This window comes from Patagioenas fasciata, chromosome 1 (assembly GCF_037038585.1).
Source record: "Patagioenas fasciata isolate bPatFas1 chromosome 1, bPatFas1.hap1, whole genome shotgun sequence".
Lineage (NCBI taxonomy): Eukaryota > Metazoa > Chordata > Aves > Columbiformes > Columbidae > Patagioenas > Patagioenas fasciata.
Window position 1 is genome coordinate 209,208,233 of NC_092520.1, and position 22,463 is coordinate 209,230,695.

The 22,463-nt window shown below is 41.4% G+C and overlaps 1 protein-coding gene across 12 annotated transcripts in view; it reads right to left on the minus strand.

Annotated features, from left to right (window-relative positions):
• CELF2 (CUGBP Elav-like family member 2) overlaps positions 1-22,463 on the minus strand; it is a 558,210-nt gene that overhangs the window by 242,817 nt on the left and 292,930 nt on the right. For 3 of the 12 annotated variants that reach the window (XM_065840266.2, XM_065840338.2, XM_071803526.1), the window contains exon 1: positions 4,899-5,190. The exons of 2 other annotated variants lie outside the window; for them this stretch is intronic. In XM_065840266.2, the coding sequence (XP_065696338.1) occupies positions 4,899-4,972 (74 nt within the window). In that variant the 5' untranslated portion in view covers positions 4,973-5,190. Of the gene's footprint in view, positions 1-4,898; positions 5,192-18,448; positions 18,665-22,463 lie in introns of those variants that run through there. 7 more of the 12 variants (XM_065840023.2, XM_071803522.1, XM_071803521.1 and 4 more) reach the window with 6 other exon arrangements.

A 22,463-nucleotide genomic window follows, 5' to 3' on the forward strand; every position in this document is an offset into this window, starting at 1 on the left:
TAATCAAAGGAAACCATGTCAGGAGATGCAATATACTTGGGCAATTATATGAACACACGAGAAATAATCTGCTATAGAAACACAGTCTGTAGAAATGAAGAGAAAAAAAATCATCTCACTGCTTTCAAAGGAAAGAGGTTTTTACGTGCTTAACTACAAAACAATTATTTTTCTCTAGAGGGTTTCTTGTCAAAGTGTATTATCTTCATTCCAGGAGCTTTTAAAAACTAAAAGATTTTGCACGCTGTTCCCCTATATCGGTTGGGTCAAATATTTCTATATTAATCTATGAATTACTTATGAAATGTGAATAGTCCAAATGCTCACAAGATATCAAACACCCTAAAATGCCAATGAAATATTTAGAGTTGTCAAAGTTTTTTAAAGCGATCACAACTGATGATTAATTTGGATGATGAATACATGTGGAGGAGGCTTCAAAACTTGTAAGATCATAGCATAGGAAGTGGAGGATATATTTAAATATTGTAGGTTAATACTGAATGGGGTTCTAGGCAGCCACTAGAAAAGATGATGGGGAGGACATCATGAAATAGTAATTACTGAATGGATATAAAAAGATTTATTTTCCTTTCTGAAGTTCTTTATCAACAATCAAGAATTTTCTTCTTCTTTTGCTTCACTTTCCCTCAGTAGTGGCCCAAGGAATCTGTCATGCAAGTAACTGAAGTAAAACATCATGACACTTAAAATTAACCTATTACTAAATAAAAGTTAGAATAAAATGCCAGTATAAGGATGAGGGTATGGACTTAAACAGCTGATACCCAGCTATTCATTTTCAGTTAGCAATTCATGATCTGATATTCTACATATAAAAACACCCAAATAGTTGAAAAAAAAATTATCAGTATGTTGAATTTTCCCTGTGGTGAAGTTTGGTTTTTTTTGATTATTATCTCTAGTTTATGATGGAAAAAGTCCTATTTTGCAAGTGTAGTGCAGAAAGGGAAGGTTTGTTTTTTCCAAGTATTAGCACGGCCTGTGAATGATAATATCCCTTATTTATTAAACAATAAATACAAACAAACAAAAAGCATTGAAAATTGATCTCCACTGCCTTTCTAATTAGTATATTGCACATATATCTGATTTTGATTCATCTTGGATTAAAAGAGGCAGGAATTCGAATGCTAAATGCTTTTACACCTAAGTGCCATGGAACCCGTGCAGTTGCATGTGGCCTGCTTTAAGCATCATGTAATTTATTAGCATTGTACCGAGCTATCAAAAATTAAAGTCAAATTTGAGTTTGTCTTGGTAGCAACAAACACTATTACTCATTTACATTAAGGGCCATCCCAGGCAGCGGAATGTGTACCGTGGAACAGAAAATCTTTGGTGATATTGCAGAAACCAACGTGGGGGGTTACTATGATGAGTATTTAATCCTCGAAGCAACAACTTTACAACCATCCAGTTGGCGTGTACATGTAAGTCAGTGAAATTACTAAGCAAATTACATTGAACTCACATTTTATAACTGCACTTAGTAACCATTAACCCTCTCCTACCCTGCCTAAATATACACACGCTATTTCCACCTACATCTTTTCTTCAAAATTGCTTCTTCCACACACTTAACACACACAGGCCACACGTAACATCAGCCAAACAATCTCTGATCCTTTAAGTAGAGCACTAAGCAAGCAGTCTCTTTGCAAGCATTTACGATGACTAGAGCATCCAGCTTGCCATCTGCCCTGAAGAACAAAAGCTCATGCATCTTTACGCTTCATATCCTGGAGTATCTATTTTCCGAAGCCATTTCATTAATTAATTCTTGTTAATAAAATTGCCATTCGGTTACTAACCAGGTACACTGATGCCATGCCTACAATTTAATTATACTAAATAATCATACTCAAAGTATCTGATGTTCTATTTTACTTAATAGCAGTAAAAATTGGGAGGAAGCAACATTTAAGAGCAATTAACAGTCTCGCAGAGGTAAGAGCGTTTTAAGTTTGATAATTATCAAACTGGAAGTTAACCTTCACAAAAGGTATGCGCTGAAAGTTATTCCTTGAAAATTCTCCTTCGCTGTTGCTTGTTGAAAGAATGGATGATTCTGAAAAGAATTCCCTTTAGAAAGAATTTTTAAATGTGTAAAGAATGGGAAGTGTAAGTGACACAGTATGGTTTTCCTAAAACATCTGATACGCCACCGGCATAAGAAAAAAGAAATCCAGTTCTGCATATTTTCACCGTGAAAGAGAAGAGTTTTACATATATCTTGCTAATTGCCTCACTCTAAAATAGGAAATTCCTTTCTGCCAAAGCCTGAACTAAGCGATACTCAATGGCTAGACCAGATGGCGAGGTTAGAAGTTTTGTGCAGCATCGTAACTCGGAGCACGCTCTGCGACGCCCCGCGCCACCCCCTGAACGCTGCCGGCCTCTCACTGCACGGCTGGGGTGAGCCGGCTCAAGGGTGAGGTGCATACGTGCCCATGACCCCTTACGCGTAATCAAACTGCATTCTCGTCAGCACTGATTAGTCCAGAGAGCTGGGGACTTGCAAATAAATGTATGTTACTACTTGGCTAGAAGAAGGAAATAAGGATGTTTTCAATAGTGAAAGGCAGAGTAGCAAACCTTCCACAGACAGCATTTACTTTCAAGATATTTTTTTTTATTATTATTATTATTATTTTTAGGACTAGAAGCTCCCTTAGTAAACAGCAGTTTAGCCTTGATATTAATCTGTATGCACGACACATCATCCCTTGAAATCCTACTTCTTCACAATTAACTTAGAGCAGCAGCAAAGCAAAGCTCGTTTAATACAAGGAAGCACATCACCACACAACCGCTGATGATGCAGGAGGTAAACTTCTTTCTTCAAGAGATTAGGAAATCCCTCCCCAATATATGAGGGACCAGCACCAAATCCTACAAGGACGTGTGTATTTGACAATTCCATTATTAAACTTCTGTATTTTGAGATCCACTTAGAAGCTGACATATCTCTAGAGTAATTTTTGTTTCTTTGGACACACATTATGACCTGCGTCTGATGAACACTGACTGTGTTTCAAGCTGTGTTAAAATACATTATGGATGCCTCCCAAAGAAGAGGAGTATAAAGATAGCCATGCAGAAGGAAGAGTTTGACATGGAACTTTCACCTCAAGGGGTAAGTTGGAGATAAAGTTATATAAGCCTAAGTGACAACAAGGCATCATCAGCCACAGTTAATAGTGCCTTTGAGCTTGGAGATGTTTGTTAACAGCATCTTTTCTGGCTGCCTGGAAGGACAGCAGGTAAAAAGCCTAATCAAAGCTGAGATGATGAAAACAAGGGAAAGCTCGGCTGTGGCAAGTCCCCACAGAGGAAGCGATACAAATGTTCGGCTGTGACTTTATATCCTAATAGTCAAATTTATGCAATTTATGTAAAAGGGGAGAAATACAGCACCTTTTCCACAACTGACTGCTGCCAATGAAAACAGGGATCTCACAATGGGAAAACAAAACACAGCAGAGAACTCGTTTGAATTTAAGATCACGAAATTGAGATAACGTGCAGCATTTACGCAAACACTGTGCAGTCCTTCAAGGACTGTAAAAGTACTATAAGTCATCCACACCAAGTAGGTTCTCCCCCTGCCTCTTTCCCCCCTCCCACACACTCGTTAAATCTCAGCTGCCTGAACAACTGGCCAGTACTGAATATCTCCACGCAGAACACTGCTGGTGCAAGGGAAAGCACTTCAACTTAGGAGAAAGTTTGCTTGCCAGTAAAGAAGGTAATAAAAGTCTGAATAGTCTTAGATGGGGGCACAGTATGCAACCTGATTTGTGCAAATCACAGGTGACAGTCTCTGCTGCACACACGGGTTTATTTACACTTGTAACTTAAGTGCTGCCTCAACCGGAATAGCTCCAGTACAGAGTCAATGCCAAAGCCTCTCGCTTCATTCTAATGTAACTCAAATCACATTTGTCATCCTGATGAAAGAAGAAAAAGCAACAAAATAAAAGACATTTTGGATACTGTAAAAACGCAGCACAGTCCTCAGCTTTCGTATATTTCAGCAAGTGGCTATTTCCTCGCTTCTAGCTTTTATCTTTTCATATAACACTTGGGTTACCTGAAAATCCCTGTCAGTTGGCAATGCCCAAGAGGATGATAATAGAAACTTTCAGATTGAGATTAACGGAGCAGAGTTGGGCTAGGGGAATACTTCTCTTTCTGAAATTCCGGCATTCGGCACCTTCCGATAAACCTCATCCCCAGTTCAACTGCGTGTAAAACAATCATCCTCACCCTAATTAACACTCTCCATACCAGGAAGCTGTCGAGAACAGGTTTAACAAAAAAAGGAGAAAAATCCTTGCTTTCTGCCTGGTGCTATTCTCAGTGGATGCCCAGGATTTCATTCGAATTTACAAACTGAGGAAGCTGCTTCAAGCAGATTTTCATCCTGCTGGGGAAGGGCAGAGGTAGCACGGGTGGGTCCGGGCTGGGTGCAGGGGACAAGCGGCTGTGCAGGAATTCCCGCTGGGCACGGAGGGGAGCGCACGCAGTTCTGCGCGATCGCTGCGCGTTTCTCCACGTTGCATCAGCAGCGGATAAACACCCCCCCTCCCCAACCCTCACCCGGCCGCTCCTCGCCCGCCTTTACCGACCTGCCGGAATACTAAACACCCAGCTGCCGCCCTTTCGGGAGAGGCGGGGGACACAACGCGGAGACCACCAAGTGACTTGAGAAGGGGGTGGGAAAATGAAAGGGGAGGGAAGATCCCCCCTTCTCCTCCCGCGGAGGGGCGGAGGGTGCGGGAGGGGACCCGGCCAAAGCCCCGCGCCCGGCGGCGGGGGGTACCCGGTGTCGGGGGATGGGGGTACCCGCCGGTAACCCCGCCACCACTTACATTCTATCAGAGACCAGCAAGCGGCCGTCGACCATCATCTCCGGAAGGAAATCCAGCTTGAACGAAGAAGTCATGCTGGGCTCCGGGGGCGCCGCGGCGGTCTGGAGGGAGGATGCGGCGGGGCTCGGCGGATCCCACAACTGCGCCGGGCGGCGGAGAGGCAGGCACAGGTGCGGAGGCCTCCCCGCGGCAGCCGCCAGCCCCGGCAGTTGTCACATTTCTCTCCCCCTCTTTGGTTTTTTCCGCCAATCCCCTCCGAAATCGACTGCTGAGGCAACTGTCGGTGGAGCGCCAGGTGCTGAGCGGGGAGGCGGAGCCATCTCCCCGCTGCGGCTCCCGGTTAACCCCTGAGCCCCCGGCGGGGCCCGCCGCCCCGGGGAGAGGCCTAGAATAGGCACCGGGGATCGGGGACACGCCGCCCGGGGCTCCCCGCGGTGGAGGGGTCGGGTCGCCGCTTCCCCCGCGGGCAGCGCCCGGCCAAAGTTTGCGGGCAGCGGGGTGGGAGGGAGGGAAGAGCCGCCCCAGCCCCAGCGCCCGCCCGGCTGCCTCAGCAGCGCTCCCCGCTGCCCCACGGTCGCGTTTCGGGGGGTGCACCCACGGCGTTATCAAGGCGGGAGCCTTGCCCCCGTGGAGTGGGCAGCCGGGCACCCCCTGCTTCAATTTCTACCAGCACACGCGAGCAGTTCGCACAGACCCAATTCTTCCCAGTATGCTATGAAGGCACAGTGGCCACTGCCAAACTGGGAGCGCTGGGGACATTTAGGCAGAGTGCTCAGTCCACGCTCTCTCTACTCGAAATCCTGCCATTCAGACCTTGGCACCCATGAAACGCTCCAAGTGGTGTTACTGGCTTGCAAGAGACTGAGTAGCAACTCTGTCTTCACTGATCAAAAATAGGGATTTAAATAAGTAACGATGGCAAATCCTTCCTCATGGCTGTAACCTGCCAAAAGCCCATTCCCAACCCCGCTGCACTCGGAGTTGGCCGCAGCCAGCACACAGAAGCGACACCACCAAGACTCACACAAAATTCCACACATACAAATAGCTGGAGCCACCCCCCCACGCTACCGCCCCCTGAAAATCTGTATAAATTTTCCTTTGCATCTCCAAAGCCTACTTGCTTCAATACAAAGCAGCTCCAGGCAAAAGAATATTAACATATTTACGAAGATTACTGGATGATCTGAGCAGTCTAGACAGACAAAACGTTTCTCTGCATTGCGTGTGCTTCTCCTTCTGAATCTCTCCAGGTTTTATGATTTCATTTGTTCTACATAATCAATGCTTGAACAAAGTAACAAATGCGAATTAAAAACTGCTACACTTAAAGTTTTCGGAGAGTATTATAAAATAAAATGAAGTTGACCAATAAATAAATATGCCATCAATCAAGCCAAGTGTTATTTAAATTTTGACCAATATTGATTTGATACTAAAAATACAGACGAGGCAAATTTTCAGAGTCCAGCTTATTGCACTAAGAGATTTTTCCATTTAAAACAGTTAAAAGGAAGAAAAACCCCTCAGGCTGCTAATTTTTTTGCCTACTTTGCAAGACTAAAGAAAGAAGAAGTTCACTTGGCCCTCAGCTTAATCCTTGCAGGACAGCTGCAATCCTGAACAGATATCTATAGCGTTATTAATCTGCTCAGTTCTATATGTTCACATACTGTCCTCATCACCATGGCACGTAAATGTCTATGTAGACGTGCACAAAGCAAAGCTGTGGCTTTTTATTCAATTAATGGCAGTTCCTCTACGTCACCCATCCATTGCTGCGTAGGACTATAGAGCAGATAACAAATAAGTACCAAGTCGAAATAAAAGGAGAAACCAGCCCAACTTTCCCCAGCTGGATGCAGCCACCTGGGTTTTGATCTGAGGCCTCCATGGTGGTTAATCCAGCCCAGAGCAGAGATGGATTAACTTTCGATTTCAAAATCTTGCCACTGTAGAAGAGGCAGGTTTTAGCTCGGGAGAAATACAGGCAGCTCAGTGAGGATGAAGATACTCTTTTAAGTAAGAAGTCGCCACCCTAATTTCACCCTGTCCAGCTGGATCTGTACCTCCTCTTCATCAGTTTTTTTGGTACGTGCTAAATCTAAGGGACTTCAGTCTCGCTTAGGACCACAGTCCCATTGCTACTGACTGAAAAGTAAATCCACGCCTTGCACAGGATGCAAAGGGGGGGAGGAGGAGAGAGTCACAAATAATTTTGCTGAAAATCTGCATATGGAATAGTGAGATCTTTATAAATTTGTCCCATTTCACAAGGTGTAAGTGCTTAAAAATGCTTCATTAAAACGTATGTTCTTTTGAAATATTTATTTTCCTTTTAATTACATGTGAATTAGCTGGAAGAGGCTGTAGGGAAGCCCTCTTACTGACTTAAGCCTTCTCAGCAGTTTGTTAAATTCTAGCCTCAAATCCCTTGAGGGAATAGTGGATTCAAAGCAGCTTTTAATCATACTATAAGGAGGGTGAAGTAGTATGTAAGTAGGTCATAGAGAAAGCATTACAAGTGCATAGGTTATTGCTTTATTTAACAACTACAGTGTAACACACTTTTCAAAGCACATTTGCTTTTGCCATTTAAAAGTTCGAGGCAGGAACAGCGACAAATGCAAAAAGAAACCCACTCTATAAAAGATACCGAGATACGATTCAAGGAGAGCTTATAAGGAGAAACTGCATTTGAATAATTAGTTTCTCAAACATAAATTACGTAGTGTCTGTGTATGAATTAACTCTTGAATGCAGAGGGTAAGTGGTGAAAAAAGAATGTTTCACACTGTTACAGGCTCAGCTGTTATTTGTAACATTAATACCAGTTTCTAGACCTGCACGTGTGCGCTAAATAGTGATTTTTATTAAAAATGCAGGAAAAATGGAAGATTTGGTCTTTTACTATAGTACAGAGGCAAATGGGGAAAGGGAATGGCAAATGAAGCTACATTAATTTTCAAAGCATAAATCAGACAATAGATGTAAACACTGACTTAGAGGAGCTGCATTATTGCTGTGCTATCGCTGCCCGCCGATATTAAGCTTTTTCAGCTGGTGGAGCATATGGCAGTTTTGAGGAAGGAACCTGGAATTTGGAATCAGCAATTCTCAGGCTTTAATCCTAGTCCAGCTACAAGTGTTGCCTCCTATCCATCCTCCCCTCGTTTCAGAGGCCCAGACCCTGCTTGCCCCCGCAGTTGCATCATTTACTCTTTGTGCCTCGGTTTCTCCACATGTTAAAGCATTACAGGTGAAACAATTCCACCTCACGTTTGCAGACTAGTCACAGTTCAAGCGGCTTTTCAAACACAGAGCTATATGCAATTTCTCCGAATAACTCAACCTTTGAAAACCGAACAGCTCTTCAGAGGAAAGAAAATAAAAAGAGCACAAAAAGTTTAGGTTGGAGTAAGCCAGGGGTTGGTTGAGTGGTGGGTTGGTGTCGAGCGTTATGATCTCACTCTGACATCACTGCTGGTGGTTTTCATTCGGTGAGTGACAAAGAGATCAGACAGCCCCTTCCCTCCCAGATCCTATAGCCAAATGCACGCCATGTCCCCTTTCCAGACCCCTCCTCACCCTTTCCTTAATTGCCAGTCTTTTAATCAACTTGCCCCCACCCCCAGTATTGGGCCAAGGAAGTGCTACTGTTGGAAGCACTTCAAGGGAAAGTTTCCAAATGACTTCACTCTCTCCCAAGCCTGCAAGGCAGTATGAAGACAGTTCAAATCCTCTGCTTTATTCCCCCCTAAGCCAATGAACATGCTTGGGATTCAGCTTATCTCTGGCATCAAAGCAAGTTTCTAACAGAGGCAGCAGAGGCAGAGCTCAGCGACGGCGGTGTAAATTTGGAGCGGGCTCAAATGACTTCGGTGGAATCACTCGAGAGCTTCCACTAATGCGAGGGGAAAAAGAAATCTGGTCCAGATAGTGTTAGTGAATGCAAATGAGGTGTTCACTATCTGTCACAAAGAAATAACCTTCCAGGCAAACCATCAGCCCGAAAGCAGTAGCATGGCTAAGGGCAGAAAACACAGCATTTGGGTTTGTGCGGCAGGACGTGAGCCTACCTGCCTATAAGGGAAAGAGGAAGCCCATCAGCTTAACTTTTATTAGCAGACTTCTGGAGGGACAAGAAAGGTAAAAGATAAAACAGGAAAGCAAAACACATGAGCACAAGTCACACAAAGCATTCAGACAGAGCTAAAGAATGTGTAAGCACCATAAACAATTAAAGCACAAAGTAGTGTATTTGAGTGGAAAATAATAATGGACCCGATTCTGAACTGTTTTACAATTTGTGAAGATTTTGATTATTTATAATAAATCCATCTTTGCCAGTTAGATCTAACGTTGGAGTAAAGTTTTGCATTATGAAGCCTTAACCTCTCATTAAGGATTTTTTATTTCTGAAACCAAACACACATCAGTCTTCCCTTCATCTTATTTTGAGAAATAAAACAATTTTACGTAACCAAAACCCTTATAAAGCAAATTTAATTATTGATTAAAGCTGATGAATGAATTTTAGGTATTGAAATCTAGCCACTTGTGATGGTCGTCCCCCCACACCTTCTGTAGGTTATTGTAGCTGATCGCTAATTTTCAGAAATAACGTCATTTTAAAATCAGCCCTGTGAAAAGTTACCTCAAATTAAGCATTTCTAGAGCTTTCACTTGAAGCACATTGATATTATATAAACTTGGTTGCTATAGTAAAACTTCCCACTCACTACTATTTTTTTTTCCTTCCTATTTTATACCACTGAAGAGGTGATTTCATCCCACTGTGGGTATAAGGCCTTTGTTCCATTTTGTAGGTAATAACTCAATCTTTCTGAAAACAATTAGGCAAGATTTTATGGTACAAGGCAGATGCTACATGTGATGGAGAGCTGCAAAGAAAGGCCTTTAATTTGGAGGAACACTCTAGAGAAGAGCCTGCAAATGCTTGGGCTACTCAATCATGACCCTCAGGTCCCATCCTGCATGGTGCTGGTGCTGAGCAGGATCTGGCCAGTACCATTTCCACCGGTTGATCCGTTCACAGCGCTCAGCACTGTATTTAGCAAATACTGAAGTAGTAACAAGTAAATATTTGCCAGACCAAGTCTTACCATCCTGTTATTTATTTACAGCCCTATTGAAGAGCATCACTATTGATCTGTAGGTGTTGCCTTTATGTGGTACCTTGTGCATATAGACACAAGACCAAGGCTTTTGTTAAGCTAGTCCTATCTGAACTTGACAACAGGCATTGACCGTTTTTCCCCTTTTTCTTCTCTACATTTATATTTTTTCTTATTTTTAACAAAATATCTCTTTTTTTATGAAGCATCTTATCTTCTCACCTGCTGACTGATCCTATCAACAACCACTACCCAACCTGGACAGAAACTGGGGTACTGCACACAGTGGGGAGACCTGATTTCCTACTAGGCATCAGTCATATTATTTATGGTTAAAAAAAAAAGGCACCTGTCCAAATAACCCTGGAAGTGGGAACTTGATATTGTTGTATTTGGCTATTGTATTATCTTCATATGAAAAAATGTGATCTTGTATTGCTCAGGACAGGAGGAATCACACACCTGGTGCTCTTATCTGTGTTGCTCCATCCTCACAATGTGCAAGAACCCCAGTTATGCTTTCACAGCGCAGGAGAAAAACCCCACTATAACAAAAAAGCCTCCTCCTGCCCCATCTAAACCCACAGAAACGACTACTAGTAGACACAAAATCCTCCCTTATTTTACATAAATCTGAGATTTCTGAAGATTTTTGCCCAGTAGGGAGACTGGTTACTGTGAGAGGTACAGGATCAGGGAAGCGGATGGTGAAGATGGGCTGAATAGAGCACAATTTGGCAGATCCAACTCCAAAAGTAATGGGCAAAGGCAAGTGTGGGGTTCTAATGTGGCATAAGCAAAGCAAGACGTTGGGTAAGGACAATCAAAAGGGGCTGGAAGCCAAAAGTTCACTTATTCTTAGAAACAAAATGTAAAGAAATCTGCTAAGATAATTACAATGTCTTAATTATCCTCTTGTGCTCCACTTCTAACAGCAGGACCTTCATAAGGTTAGGACCTATAAGATTAACTGCTGTCTTTCCTTCTCATTCAGTTCTACCATGTGCTTTTTTTTAGCTGCAAACAATTGGATCTCACCTTGCACTAAAATTGTAGCATCTTTATGGCAGGAAATTTCACAAGTCTCTTTTTCACTTGTTCATCAAGCGCCTAGCATACATCTTGGTCCTCAAAACTAACAAACAATCACCCTGATAATATGTAAAGTAACTATCTTTGTTTGGCATCGTTATTTCCTCCAGACAGAACCCATTAAACCTCAGACACAAAGGACAGAGAGAAAAGGCTCCTGCAGTAACTGTAAGGCATTCAGACATGCAGAAAACAGCGCTATGCCTGGTCTGGGTTATTATTTCCCCTTGAATGGACGTTGTAAGGATTGCCACATAGGTCAGACCAAAAGGTCCACCCAGTCCATGACCCTGCCTCTGATAATGGCTTGTAATGGATGCAAAGAGAAAGAGCATGAGTAGGCAAGTGTGTTGAGATCCTGCCCACCTTTAGGCTGAGGGACTTCCTAGAGTCAAGGACTACGTCCAACCTAAGACATTTAGCAGGCTCAAAATCACTGATTCAGTTTTTCCCCCCAAAGTCTCCCTCTGAAAGGAACATTAATGAAGTCATGTGTTTATTAGTCCCAGAGCTGCCTGTTAAATGGGCTGTTCTAAACAGTTTCGGAGCTTCGGGCCTCAGTACAGCCAATAGGAACGCTGGCTTTCTTTTCTGAAACAAAACATTAAAACCGACTTAGTGATTAACGTGAAATGTTTCACTTCAGCAGAGTCACAATAATTCAGCTGCAACTTTTTTTTTTTAAAAAAAACAACCCATTGATAACACAGTTTTCTAAGAGGAAAAATGCTGAAACCATGAGGTTCCTAGAGCAGGCATCTAGTTCAGCATCCTTTTGTGAGAAAGGCTCTTTAGGAAAAATTCTGGTCACTTTGTGTCGCTATAATTGGGGGTGGGGGGGTTAACTAAGTTAAATGTATGTTCATCAGCCATGCATAGACAAATCTCCATATGATTCATTGGAGCAGCACTGCAGAACACCTGATGTTGCCGATGCAGTTCTGTTAGTGTTTTGTTATTTTTAAAGGGGGTTATATAACTCTCTCATTAAAATTAAATGTGGGCTGAAATGATGCAGGCAAATTCTCAAGCTTTACAGTGAGCTTATTCCTTGCAGTTTAGCTGAAAATAGACCATTTTTTAGGCAGAAGAGAAAGAAAACGAAACCAAAAGGTTGTTACAGTTGAAAAATTGAGTCTCTAAGAAGTTAAGTTTTCTGATAATTCACCGTTTCCTTTCTAGAGGGCCTCAATTCTTCAGATGCTGACCTGCAGCTTCCAGGGATAGCAGGTGCAGGATTTGAATCTAAATTTCACTCTGTAGCACAGCTATCGCATCATCCACAGTTATCTACACTTGCAAGGTTCTATTTCTAGATCTATGTCCGGGTGCCCTTGCTTTTCTCTTCACTTCTCCATTTGTCTGAAAGGGATAGTAAATTCCTCTATCCAATCTCTGATTTTCTATCAGTTCCGCCCCCCCCCCACTCCAATCCTCTGCTCTATCCCCTTCCCAACATCCTCAAAGGCTGCTCTTGAAGATGACCTGCTGATTTGCTGCCATGGGAACTCCAGAGCAAGGACAGCATTTACCCCTCGCACACCAAAGGGCACAAGCAACAGTTCCCGATGCCACCCCTCTCGCCGGTAAAAGTTTGCCCTCCTCTTATTTCAGAAGCCTTGCAGGGACATTGGAAGGCTGTGCCTTAAATAACACGAGTGCTGCAGCCTCTCCAGCATCCAGCAGCAGCCACTGCTGAATTATTTGGAGGGAGGTGAAAAAAATCTAATAGCATATGTGAGCACGCAAATTGCTTTTCAAAACTAGTGGAGAAAAAGCTTAGGCAGCAAAGCGTAAGACTTGAGGAAAAACCCTCTCTAATGTAATGGCAGAAAGCGTTATCTTTGTGTAAGTGCCGTATTTAAAACTTCCTAAGCAATTTTATTGGTAACCCTATTCTTTTGAATGAGAGAGAGTTAATTTAAAATTAGGTTATTGTACCTGAATAAGGGAAATGGCCTGACACATCAGCCACCGAGTCTGCTACAAGGAGAGACAAGAGAGTTATTATCTCCCTTCCCCACCCCCAAACACAATTTGGGGTGTTTTAATTGAAATAGAAGGATCATTTTTGCTTGGCTGCGTTTTGCAGGGCAGCTTGTGATCCACACTATGTCAGTCTTGTCAGTGCACTGGCAGCTTTACAGACCTACGATACTTTCCTACAAGCACCGACTCATAAGAACCTAATCCGGTAATGTGGGCTTAATGCGTAATATAATTTCACGAACCACCTAGAAACTGAGTGCAAACTTGAGAGTTGATGCTTTCCAGAAATATAATGTTAGCCATTCACTGAGAAACCCCGAGGATGGATCTGTCATACTAGCCTGCGAAGTGGTCAGCGATCCTTAGAATATCAGAGAAAATAAAGTTGTGTGCGAGAACACCTAAAATCCTTTCTATATCCTGCTTGAGCTGATTACAAGTTATGCTATCTCAGTCTCAAGACTGGAGTGAGAGATGAGAAAATTAGGGTCCAGGTCAGATTTACCCCAAATTTGGGAAAATTCCTGCCCCCTTCCATCCACTAAGGATAGTTAACCTTCAGTGCATCATTAACTTGCCAAGAACAGTATTAAAGTGACTTCTGCTGCAGTGTGAAATAACACAAAAGCAAAACAAAACCTAAAAAAAAAAAAGCAGCTTTTTGCCACGGCAAGAGGAAAAACAAAACCACCCCGTTTTTATTTCCTCTGTGAGGATGCCAGCAGTCCTGTTTCATAAACTCCAGTGATTCATCACCATCCCAGGCAGCCAATCATTCGCCAGGTCAAGTCGAAATGGGCTGTAGAGCCAGCAACTCCTGCTGCCCCGATAATGCCTGTCATTCCAGGCATGGCGACATGCTTTCTCAACAGCTGCCATTTTCAGTTACCTTTTCTATGGCTGACATACAAGGAAATGTGTTGGAAGCAGTAAAACAGTCATAGGAAAGCAGTTGCGAAGATAAATAGCACCTGCAAGTGATAATCTCTAATGTCATTAGAGAGGAAAGAAGGATGCGTTTGGAAATAGAATTTCTTTCTTCTGAAAGCACCGCTTGACTTGGGGGGGTTTATGTGGGGGGGTGTGTGTGGCTGAGAGCTGGGGGTTTGTGTTATCTTTTCTTTCTCGAATAAACATCCAGACATTCACCATTACTATAACCTGAAGAGATATAACTATGGGAAAAGGGGAAAAAAGAAAAACAACAATCAAAACCACAACCAAACGACAGCACATCCAGCATCAAATAAAAGGATCTTATTGAATTCACTTGTGAGAAAAGATTTTGTACAGCTAGATTTTGCTTTAATTCAGTCATACTCACTTGCAGAAACACAACTGCTGTAATTAAGGGAAAAGAAAAGGATTTTCTTCAGCCTTCTCAGTCTTTATTCCGTAGCATCTAACTTAAATGTCATGAACTACTTGTTCAATGGATTATATGGGGTTGAATACTTTTTTGCAGATGGGAACTGAGTGGGAGTTTTGAGGGCACAGGACTAAAGAAATAAACACCCGCAATGAAAAAATGTTTAAACTTATGCGCACATGTGTATATGCGCCCACATGCACACACATATATACCTGCATATTTGATATGGAGCATGCGTAATTTATGTATGTATATGGTGTAAAGACCCTGTGTCTGCACACAAATGGTAAAATAAACCCAAGAAACAAAAACCAAACAAACAAGACCCCCAAAACCTGCTCCCAATAACACTGCTGGAACAAAATTTCAAATGCATAAGATTATCCATATTAATTTATGGTAATCTACAAATGAATGCTGCAGGGACTGTACAGGTTATCCAAAATGGTACTTGCATCTAATGAGAAACTACCACAAAATATCTTCAAGACAGAGTTAGTTGCATCTTCTAATACCTCCTGAATTAATATCATGCAAAACATAAAGTACGAGCTATGTTTCCCCTTTGGAGCAACTGGCTCTTGAAATACCAAAGGAAAGCCAAGCTTTTCTCTCCACACAAAGTCCTCTTAGACGTCTTGCTTTCAGATTTCATCAACTTAGGTGTTTTCAGGGCTGTGAGCAGTGAACTTTCCATCAGCAGCATCTTCAGCTAATTAACCCTCCTGATTACAATAATTAGTATTGATTCACTCCTGAATGACTTCTTAAGTATTCAAGCACAATCTACACTTGCAGTAAAACTTCTAGATATGAATATTAATTGAATGCTCTCCTTTGTTTTTCAGCCCCAAAGGTATAGTTTGCAATCTTATATACTTAAATTTGATAACAGAAACCCTTCAGTTTTATTCTCATTTCACAAAGAGAATATTAACATGTTGATGTTAGAGATTGTGGTTCACGAATCTGAAAAAAAAAATAAATAGATAAGGACTACAGGCTAATAAATAAATATCATTCACTTCCATTTCCTATGGCAACATGGAAAGCCAGTTCCCAGGTTAAGACCTACCCAGCCCTTGCTCTGACAAGTAGGACTGGGCACGGTGTTTCTTTTTGACATTACACTTGGTCATTTCAAGAACAAATAACAACTCATGCAGAGTCTGAATTAGCTCTCTTAGCACTGTTGTGGAAACAGATGTTGCCAAGTTTGACAACTGCAAGGCACCACATTGCTTTGTGAATGGGTGAGATTCAAAACAGGTAACTCAAAGGACACCTGGGATGTTCATGCATAAGATCTTTAAACCTATACTGTCTCCCAAAACCTGACACTTTTGTTAAAGCATGCTAAGAAGTGACTTGTGTTACAGATTTTCCTAACCTTCTTTGATGTTAATAATAATTTTTATGGCTCAAAAAGCAATATTTCACTAAATATGCATAGAAAGAATTTTTATTTTTGGGGTAGGGTTCATACAGAATAATTCAAAAATTAGTCTTTGATGTGAACGCAATGTCAGAAAATACCCTTAGAAAAGAACAAAGCAATTGGCAATCCAAGACAAAAACCTGTAGTTTAAGTATTTTATGCAGCGTTTTGTTTGAAAACATTAGGAACTACTGCAAGTTTAGCATGAACTCACCTGTGAGAAGAGCGCTTAGGAAACAGTTTTAGTATTGAATAGTCCTTAAAAGTGGTGGATGGGTCTGCTGCCCAGGTGTCTGGTGGTGGCTGCTGCAACAGAGCATTCACCCTACTCTGGGCAGTCACTAAAGGGGCATTTCCATGGAACTGGGATTCACTTTATTGCCATTCACAAAGGGCAGCAGCTGCTGGAAAGCCCAGGCTGAAGGAAGAAAACTTGACTAAAAAATACCCGCTCCGTCCAGCTCTGGCAGAGCAGAGCAGTTGTGAACGAGTTAATGTTTGTCTCGAAAGAAGTTCTTCCAAGAAAGTGAATTGTAGCGTGGTCCCATTATATTAAACAGCATCCTTGCTTTCTTCATGTTTATGCATAACACACAGCATGCAAGCACTACCTGATAATCCATAACCTCTAGGCTTCTGGTGTATTTTATGTGCTATTACCTTTTTGTTCACGTGAACTCTATTGATCTGTACCATTTTAACACACAGGGGAAAGAGATGCAACAGCAACAAAAACAAATTAAAAAAAACAGAGCAAGTAGTCAGAGTCTCCCCATAAAACATTTTTTTGTTGTTGAAATTACATGTTTTAGAGAGCTATGACCCCTACCAATATGTATTTATTTATTTATTTTTAATTAGAGGGTCCTAGAGACCCCTCAACCCATATAAATAATGCACTAGAATCCAGTTTAAAAAAGTCACAAACCCCCTACAATTACTTGATGTAGGCAAAAAATAAAAGCCACTAATAAGTATCACTCTTTTCTCTCAGAAAATTATTACAATTATTACTAAAAGTAATATCTTTACTTAACATGTGAAGTATTTAAAGACTCGAACAGTTTCAGAAAGTCCACAGACTGATGACAATTCATTTTATTTAAGACACGAGCTGCTGTCCTAGTAGTAACTCCAAAATTTTCAAAAGCTTTTTAACAATTTCTTAATGCATAAGGTACATGAATATTTTGCCAAATTCAAACTCAAAATTGTTAGCTGCTCTAATGTTAAGCTATGGCTGTCTAAACAGAAAGATAATTCATGAAATGTCATATGAATAATTTGTTAGATTTTGGGATAGGAATCATCCAGGTAAATTATTCTGCCTGACCTTAAAAATTCTAACGTATGCTAATAGCTGGATTATAAAAATGGAAAGTAGCATTCGCTCCCACTTTGAGATCTGATTTATCATTTTAATTGCATTTTCATTACCTAAACAAAATTAGAAACAGTATCTTCAAAACAGCAGTTAAAGTTGATATGATCAGGCGTAAAATCAGGCAAGGGCACATTTGGCAACTATGTATTTGCTAGATTGACAGCAGTATTGTAAGCTTTCAGAATCAATAACTTTTCTCGACGCAGTTAAAGGAGAGGTTTGTAATAAATCTCCAACTTAACGCAATAGGAATAATTGCAAGATGCAAACCTCCCCCTCCCTGCACTATTAGCGGCAGATATTAAAATAAAACAACCATCACAAAATAGGCAACGCACTTCATAGTCTCTCGTACATACAAAAAGATTAAGGGAAATGAAAAAGGGGCTGAGAAAAGGAAAGAAAAAAACCCAGAAACAACAAACCACCCATCGCCAGACATACATTAAGCTACTTTGACAGCACCATTGTTCAGCTGTCCCATTGTCAGACCAAAAGATGTATTCAATGCTACAATGTCTGCTAGCAAATAAACAAAAGACTACATTTTTCAAAGCGGGGTGCCAATTCTAGCATAATTCTGTGTATATGTGCGTGTGTGTCTGAAAAGAGTAGTCGATGCTGGCCCCTCGCTAAACCTTGGAACATTAAGAATATATGTGTAATCCCACGTATGGGAGTATTTAGATGTTTTTAAAACACCTTCAAGTGGTAAAGACTAGGTAGAGAATTAGTAACTATTTACATAGGCTAAGTGAAAATTAAAGTGGTATTTAGGGCACTAGCTCTAATATGGAGTCTCCCTGAGCTTTTCCCATGATTTTTCCATGTCCTATGCATAATAATGAATCAGGCAGAAATATTGCAAAGGAGGTGATAAAAGAAATAGAAGCTCTCATTTAGGGGGTGGGGGGAAGAAATCTTTTCTTTCTTTTTTTCTTTTCCCTCCTTGCCCTCGCCGTACATTTGTCATCACACACGAAATGTGCAATTTTAACTCGTGGAAAATGCTACTTGCACACGGCAACGCCTGTGTTTTCCTTTAAATAAGGAAACTACTTAATACACAGCACGGTTATAGTTGCGGCGGGCCCAGGCAACTCGAAAGCACGCGTTAAAACAAAGGAGACAACATACCTTAAAAGCAGCTCCTCATTTCTCATAGTAACAGCGGATTTGGGACAGCGCATGCTTTCTGCACCGATATTCTCAACAAAAGCCAGTTCAGAAGTGCGCTCAAACATCAATGCCACAGTAGCTACTCACTAATGGCTACTCTTTCTCTCTTTCTCTCTCTAGTCAGACGCTGAGTGGTGGAGCAAAGGGGCCCCTGCAGATTCACTAAGCAGAAATAATCCTCTCTGACAAGTTATGTTGTCTGGGCATATTTTACATTAATGCACTGTGCTGCCTATAGGGGTCTTGTTTGCGTTCACTCTAGCCTAGCTGGTGTTAGCTCTCTTAATTACCATTCAAAAAAAATAAATTAGCAACATCTTCCCCCCACACTTCTGAAAAAACAATAATAAAATATATATAACTGAAAGAAAAAGAGGGAAAACCTATGGGCGAATGAGGAAAGGCTTTCCCCCTCTGGAATGATACATGCTTGATATGGATCTTTTGTTTGCCCTGCGAACTCGGTGAATACAGTGGCAAAGGGATGCTGGGGCTGGCGAGGCTTGTGCGCTTTAAGGGAATTGGGTTGGAGGCTCTTTCTGGGGCTCTGGAGTCGCAGCTGGAGCTTTTGCTTTCGCCCTCCTTCCCTTCCACGTTCAAGGCTGAGTGGCTTTATGGGACCTGCCAGCTCACATCAGAGAGACTGGGGAGTATTAATGCTGGCATCTGGGGATCTTCTGCAGGTTTTCGGCTTTTCTTGGCAATTTTAACCCCTCAAAAACACAAGTCCAAAATCCCTTCAATTTTAACCCCACCAAAACACAACTCAGTTAACAAGCACCTGAATTTGCTTTAACCCAGACCCTTAGGCTTGGCTTTGGCAGAGTTCTTGCAGACAGGAAAGGGTGCTGCATTATTCTCTGTTTTACTCACTTCCTATGTATGAAAGGAACTATAGTGTGACACTGAAACAGCCAAATGGCCTCTTTGGCCCTACTTGGGAGATCTGCCATGTAATTTGTACAAACAGGTTGTAGTCTTCCCAGTTGCTAAGGTAGCCAAAGAAAGGTTTATTTTCACAACTTGGTTTCAGCTTCTGCTGGGTAAATCTTTAAACCACACAGCTGCTTTTGAAGCAGGACAATGGTTGTGGGTTTTTTGTTTGGTTGGTTTGTTTTGTTTGTTTGTTTTGAAATCTACATCAGATATTTGACTAAGTGCTTATTTAGTAGATCGAAGAAATGAACAAGACCTTGATGCTTTTTTCAGTCAAAGGCTTCTCTGCAGAATTGCAGCAGTAAAATGCATCTTAAAAATTATTATAATTTCCTCTGAGGTACTATTAATATAAGAACATGCAAAATTCAGTGAACACAAGTTGTCCAAAACCAAGAACCAGTCAAAAATCCCAGGAGGAGTCAAATACCCTCCAGTAGAAACAGATCTGGACCTCAAAACTGGAACTCAAACTTCTGCAGACTTTCAGCTGTACCTGCGGTTGATCTGAACCTCTTCTCCTACATTATATCTTACTTCCTTGAAATTTACTTCTACAATATCCTGATGCAGTGCTACTGCTTCTAATTCCTAGACAGGAGCTGGCATTTAGGGGCTTGAGTATTTCGGTAAACTTGAGTCTGGAAATGAGGGGAAGGAGGGAGCAATGACCAGGATAAATGTACTGATAGCCGGATCTTGTCTTCCTGATAGCAGCTGTAAACTTCTATTAAGGTCATAAATTGTTTGCAACAAAAACGATGCTTTTGTTCTACACTTCTCGCTGAGCACTGTGAGACCCTGGGATTAGTTTCAGTCATTCTGATATAATATTTTCTGAATGACCACAAGACAAGTTAAAAAACAAACCAAGGCATAATCTCTTCTTAATGATGTAGAGAAAGAGCTGAAGATCGTAGTTTAGGAAACATGGATATCACGAAGGACTGTAAGTAAGGAGAAGACAGGTTTCAATTTGCTTCCCTTTTCATCTGCGAAACATGACTGGGATTCTAGTTGCTCTTGGAATAAAAAATAATAAATCATTTTAATGATTAGCAATTCAAACCAATTCCATGTTAAAATGTCATGCTCCAAGGTCAACTGAGACAACATAGCTTGTACTTCATGCTAAAAATATCTGAACAGTCATGGAAGGTGGCCAGGAAAATACTCAGCCAACATGACAAATCCCATACCTCCTGCCCCAAATACTAAATCTATTACTACCATATCAGGCATGGCCACCAGCACTCCAGATTCCTTCTCCTTCACTGTTTGCATCCAAACAACTTGTGCCCTGTGTAACTCACGGTGATGCTTGGGCTGCTCCAGACCAGCCTTGCGCTCGTGAGGCTGATGTATGAGAAGAGGCAAACACCAGAGTATACAGAATATACAGCTGAACGGGAAGTGTCAAACACTGATAAACTGCTACAGTTTTCCAAAAATATGGCAAGGATCAGCATCTTAAGACACTACCAGCTGAGGGAACAAAGCTTTCTTTTCAGGCTGCAGTAGAATGGATCACACAGAGCTCTTTGGTGGGGAATCAATGGGCTTCTGTTGGGCAGCTTCACGCAGTTGCAAGTTCTTGATCGTTTTCTGCACTTAGAAAGAAGGCGAAGCAGCAGCAACAGGAAATAAAGCGAAGTATTATGGAAGGGCTCATCTACAGCCAAAGGAATAAATAAAGAAAAAGAAAATAAAATCCACAAAGCGGTAATGCAGACAGACAAAAAGACCCTACGCTTTCTATCACACATAATGAAATGTCTGACAGAACAACATCTTCAGAGGGATCACAGCTGCTGAGAGTGAGAGGGAATATGAGTATTATTTTTCAATTGCAAGATGTACTAAGCAGGAGTGCTTTTAAAAGTATATGGCTAAAGGGAAGATTAAACCAGATGCACAGGGCTATCTGGCTTCTTTCAAGATGGAAGTCCAGCTGTGGAGTTTAAATTTAACATTTAACATGAAGATTGATTGTAGATTCGTAACTGATACGTATATATTGCAAAATGTTCAGCACAAATGACATACAGTGGAAATCTAATAGTTTCATTGCCCTGTATTTAATGTAAACCCAAACCTTCTACATATGATCTATGAGCTTGCTAAACTAATTAGGTGATATTGCAAATCCTTGAAAGACCACAGGACTACCAATCATTTACAGAGGCAAAATGATCAAAGCTTCTGTGGCAAACTGCAACAATGAGTGATTTACAGCCGTTAAAAGTACGCCTTCAGCTCTCTACTTCTACCTCAGGTTATTCTTTGAGCATTCTATTTACTTACCGTGTTTTCAGAATATTCAGAAGCCCAAAACATAATGGCATTTTACTACACAATACCACCAGCCAAGTAATGAACTACATTTAATGACAGAGAAATGTTGGACGAGTGGCCAGGACAACAGCCCAAAAATCATGAGTGCAATCATGAGAGGAATAGAAAGCCTTGATTCATTTTCCTGTTTTACCACATGTCCCCATGTCAGATCTTATGCAAGCCAATTAACCTCTTGCTCACATCTACATCTATAAAATGGAAAAACCCAATAAACTCCAGAGCATTGTGACAATAACACAGAACGCTAAAAGCTATATAAAACAAAGTACTAGTGTGCATCACACAAACATTTAAAACACGTCTTCTCACAAGAGGGACTTGCAGTGGAAGTCTCGGTTATCTGCTGTTCTGTGTAGTTATTTAGGCTGAAATCACATTTGTTTTATATGTGTGAAAAGCTACTCTTTAATCAGATAACATTTTACTGTTTTAGACGGCTAAATCCCACCTTTGAAGTTGAGCAATTAGTCTAAGCTAGTCATCTAGGGTTTCTCTGTTGTCAGCATGGAGAGATTAGTTATACTAAAGAGCATTACCACCTCTCTCCATTGACAACAAAGGGATTAAATTCCTAACTTTTAGATACGTATATTAGGCAAGATGAATCGCACCTACATGCCAAAAGCGAAGGTGAGAAATCCCCTGTTTCTGTTTCTTCATTGCCCGTGCATGTCCCTGT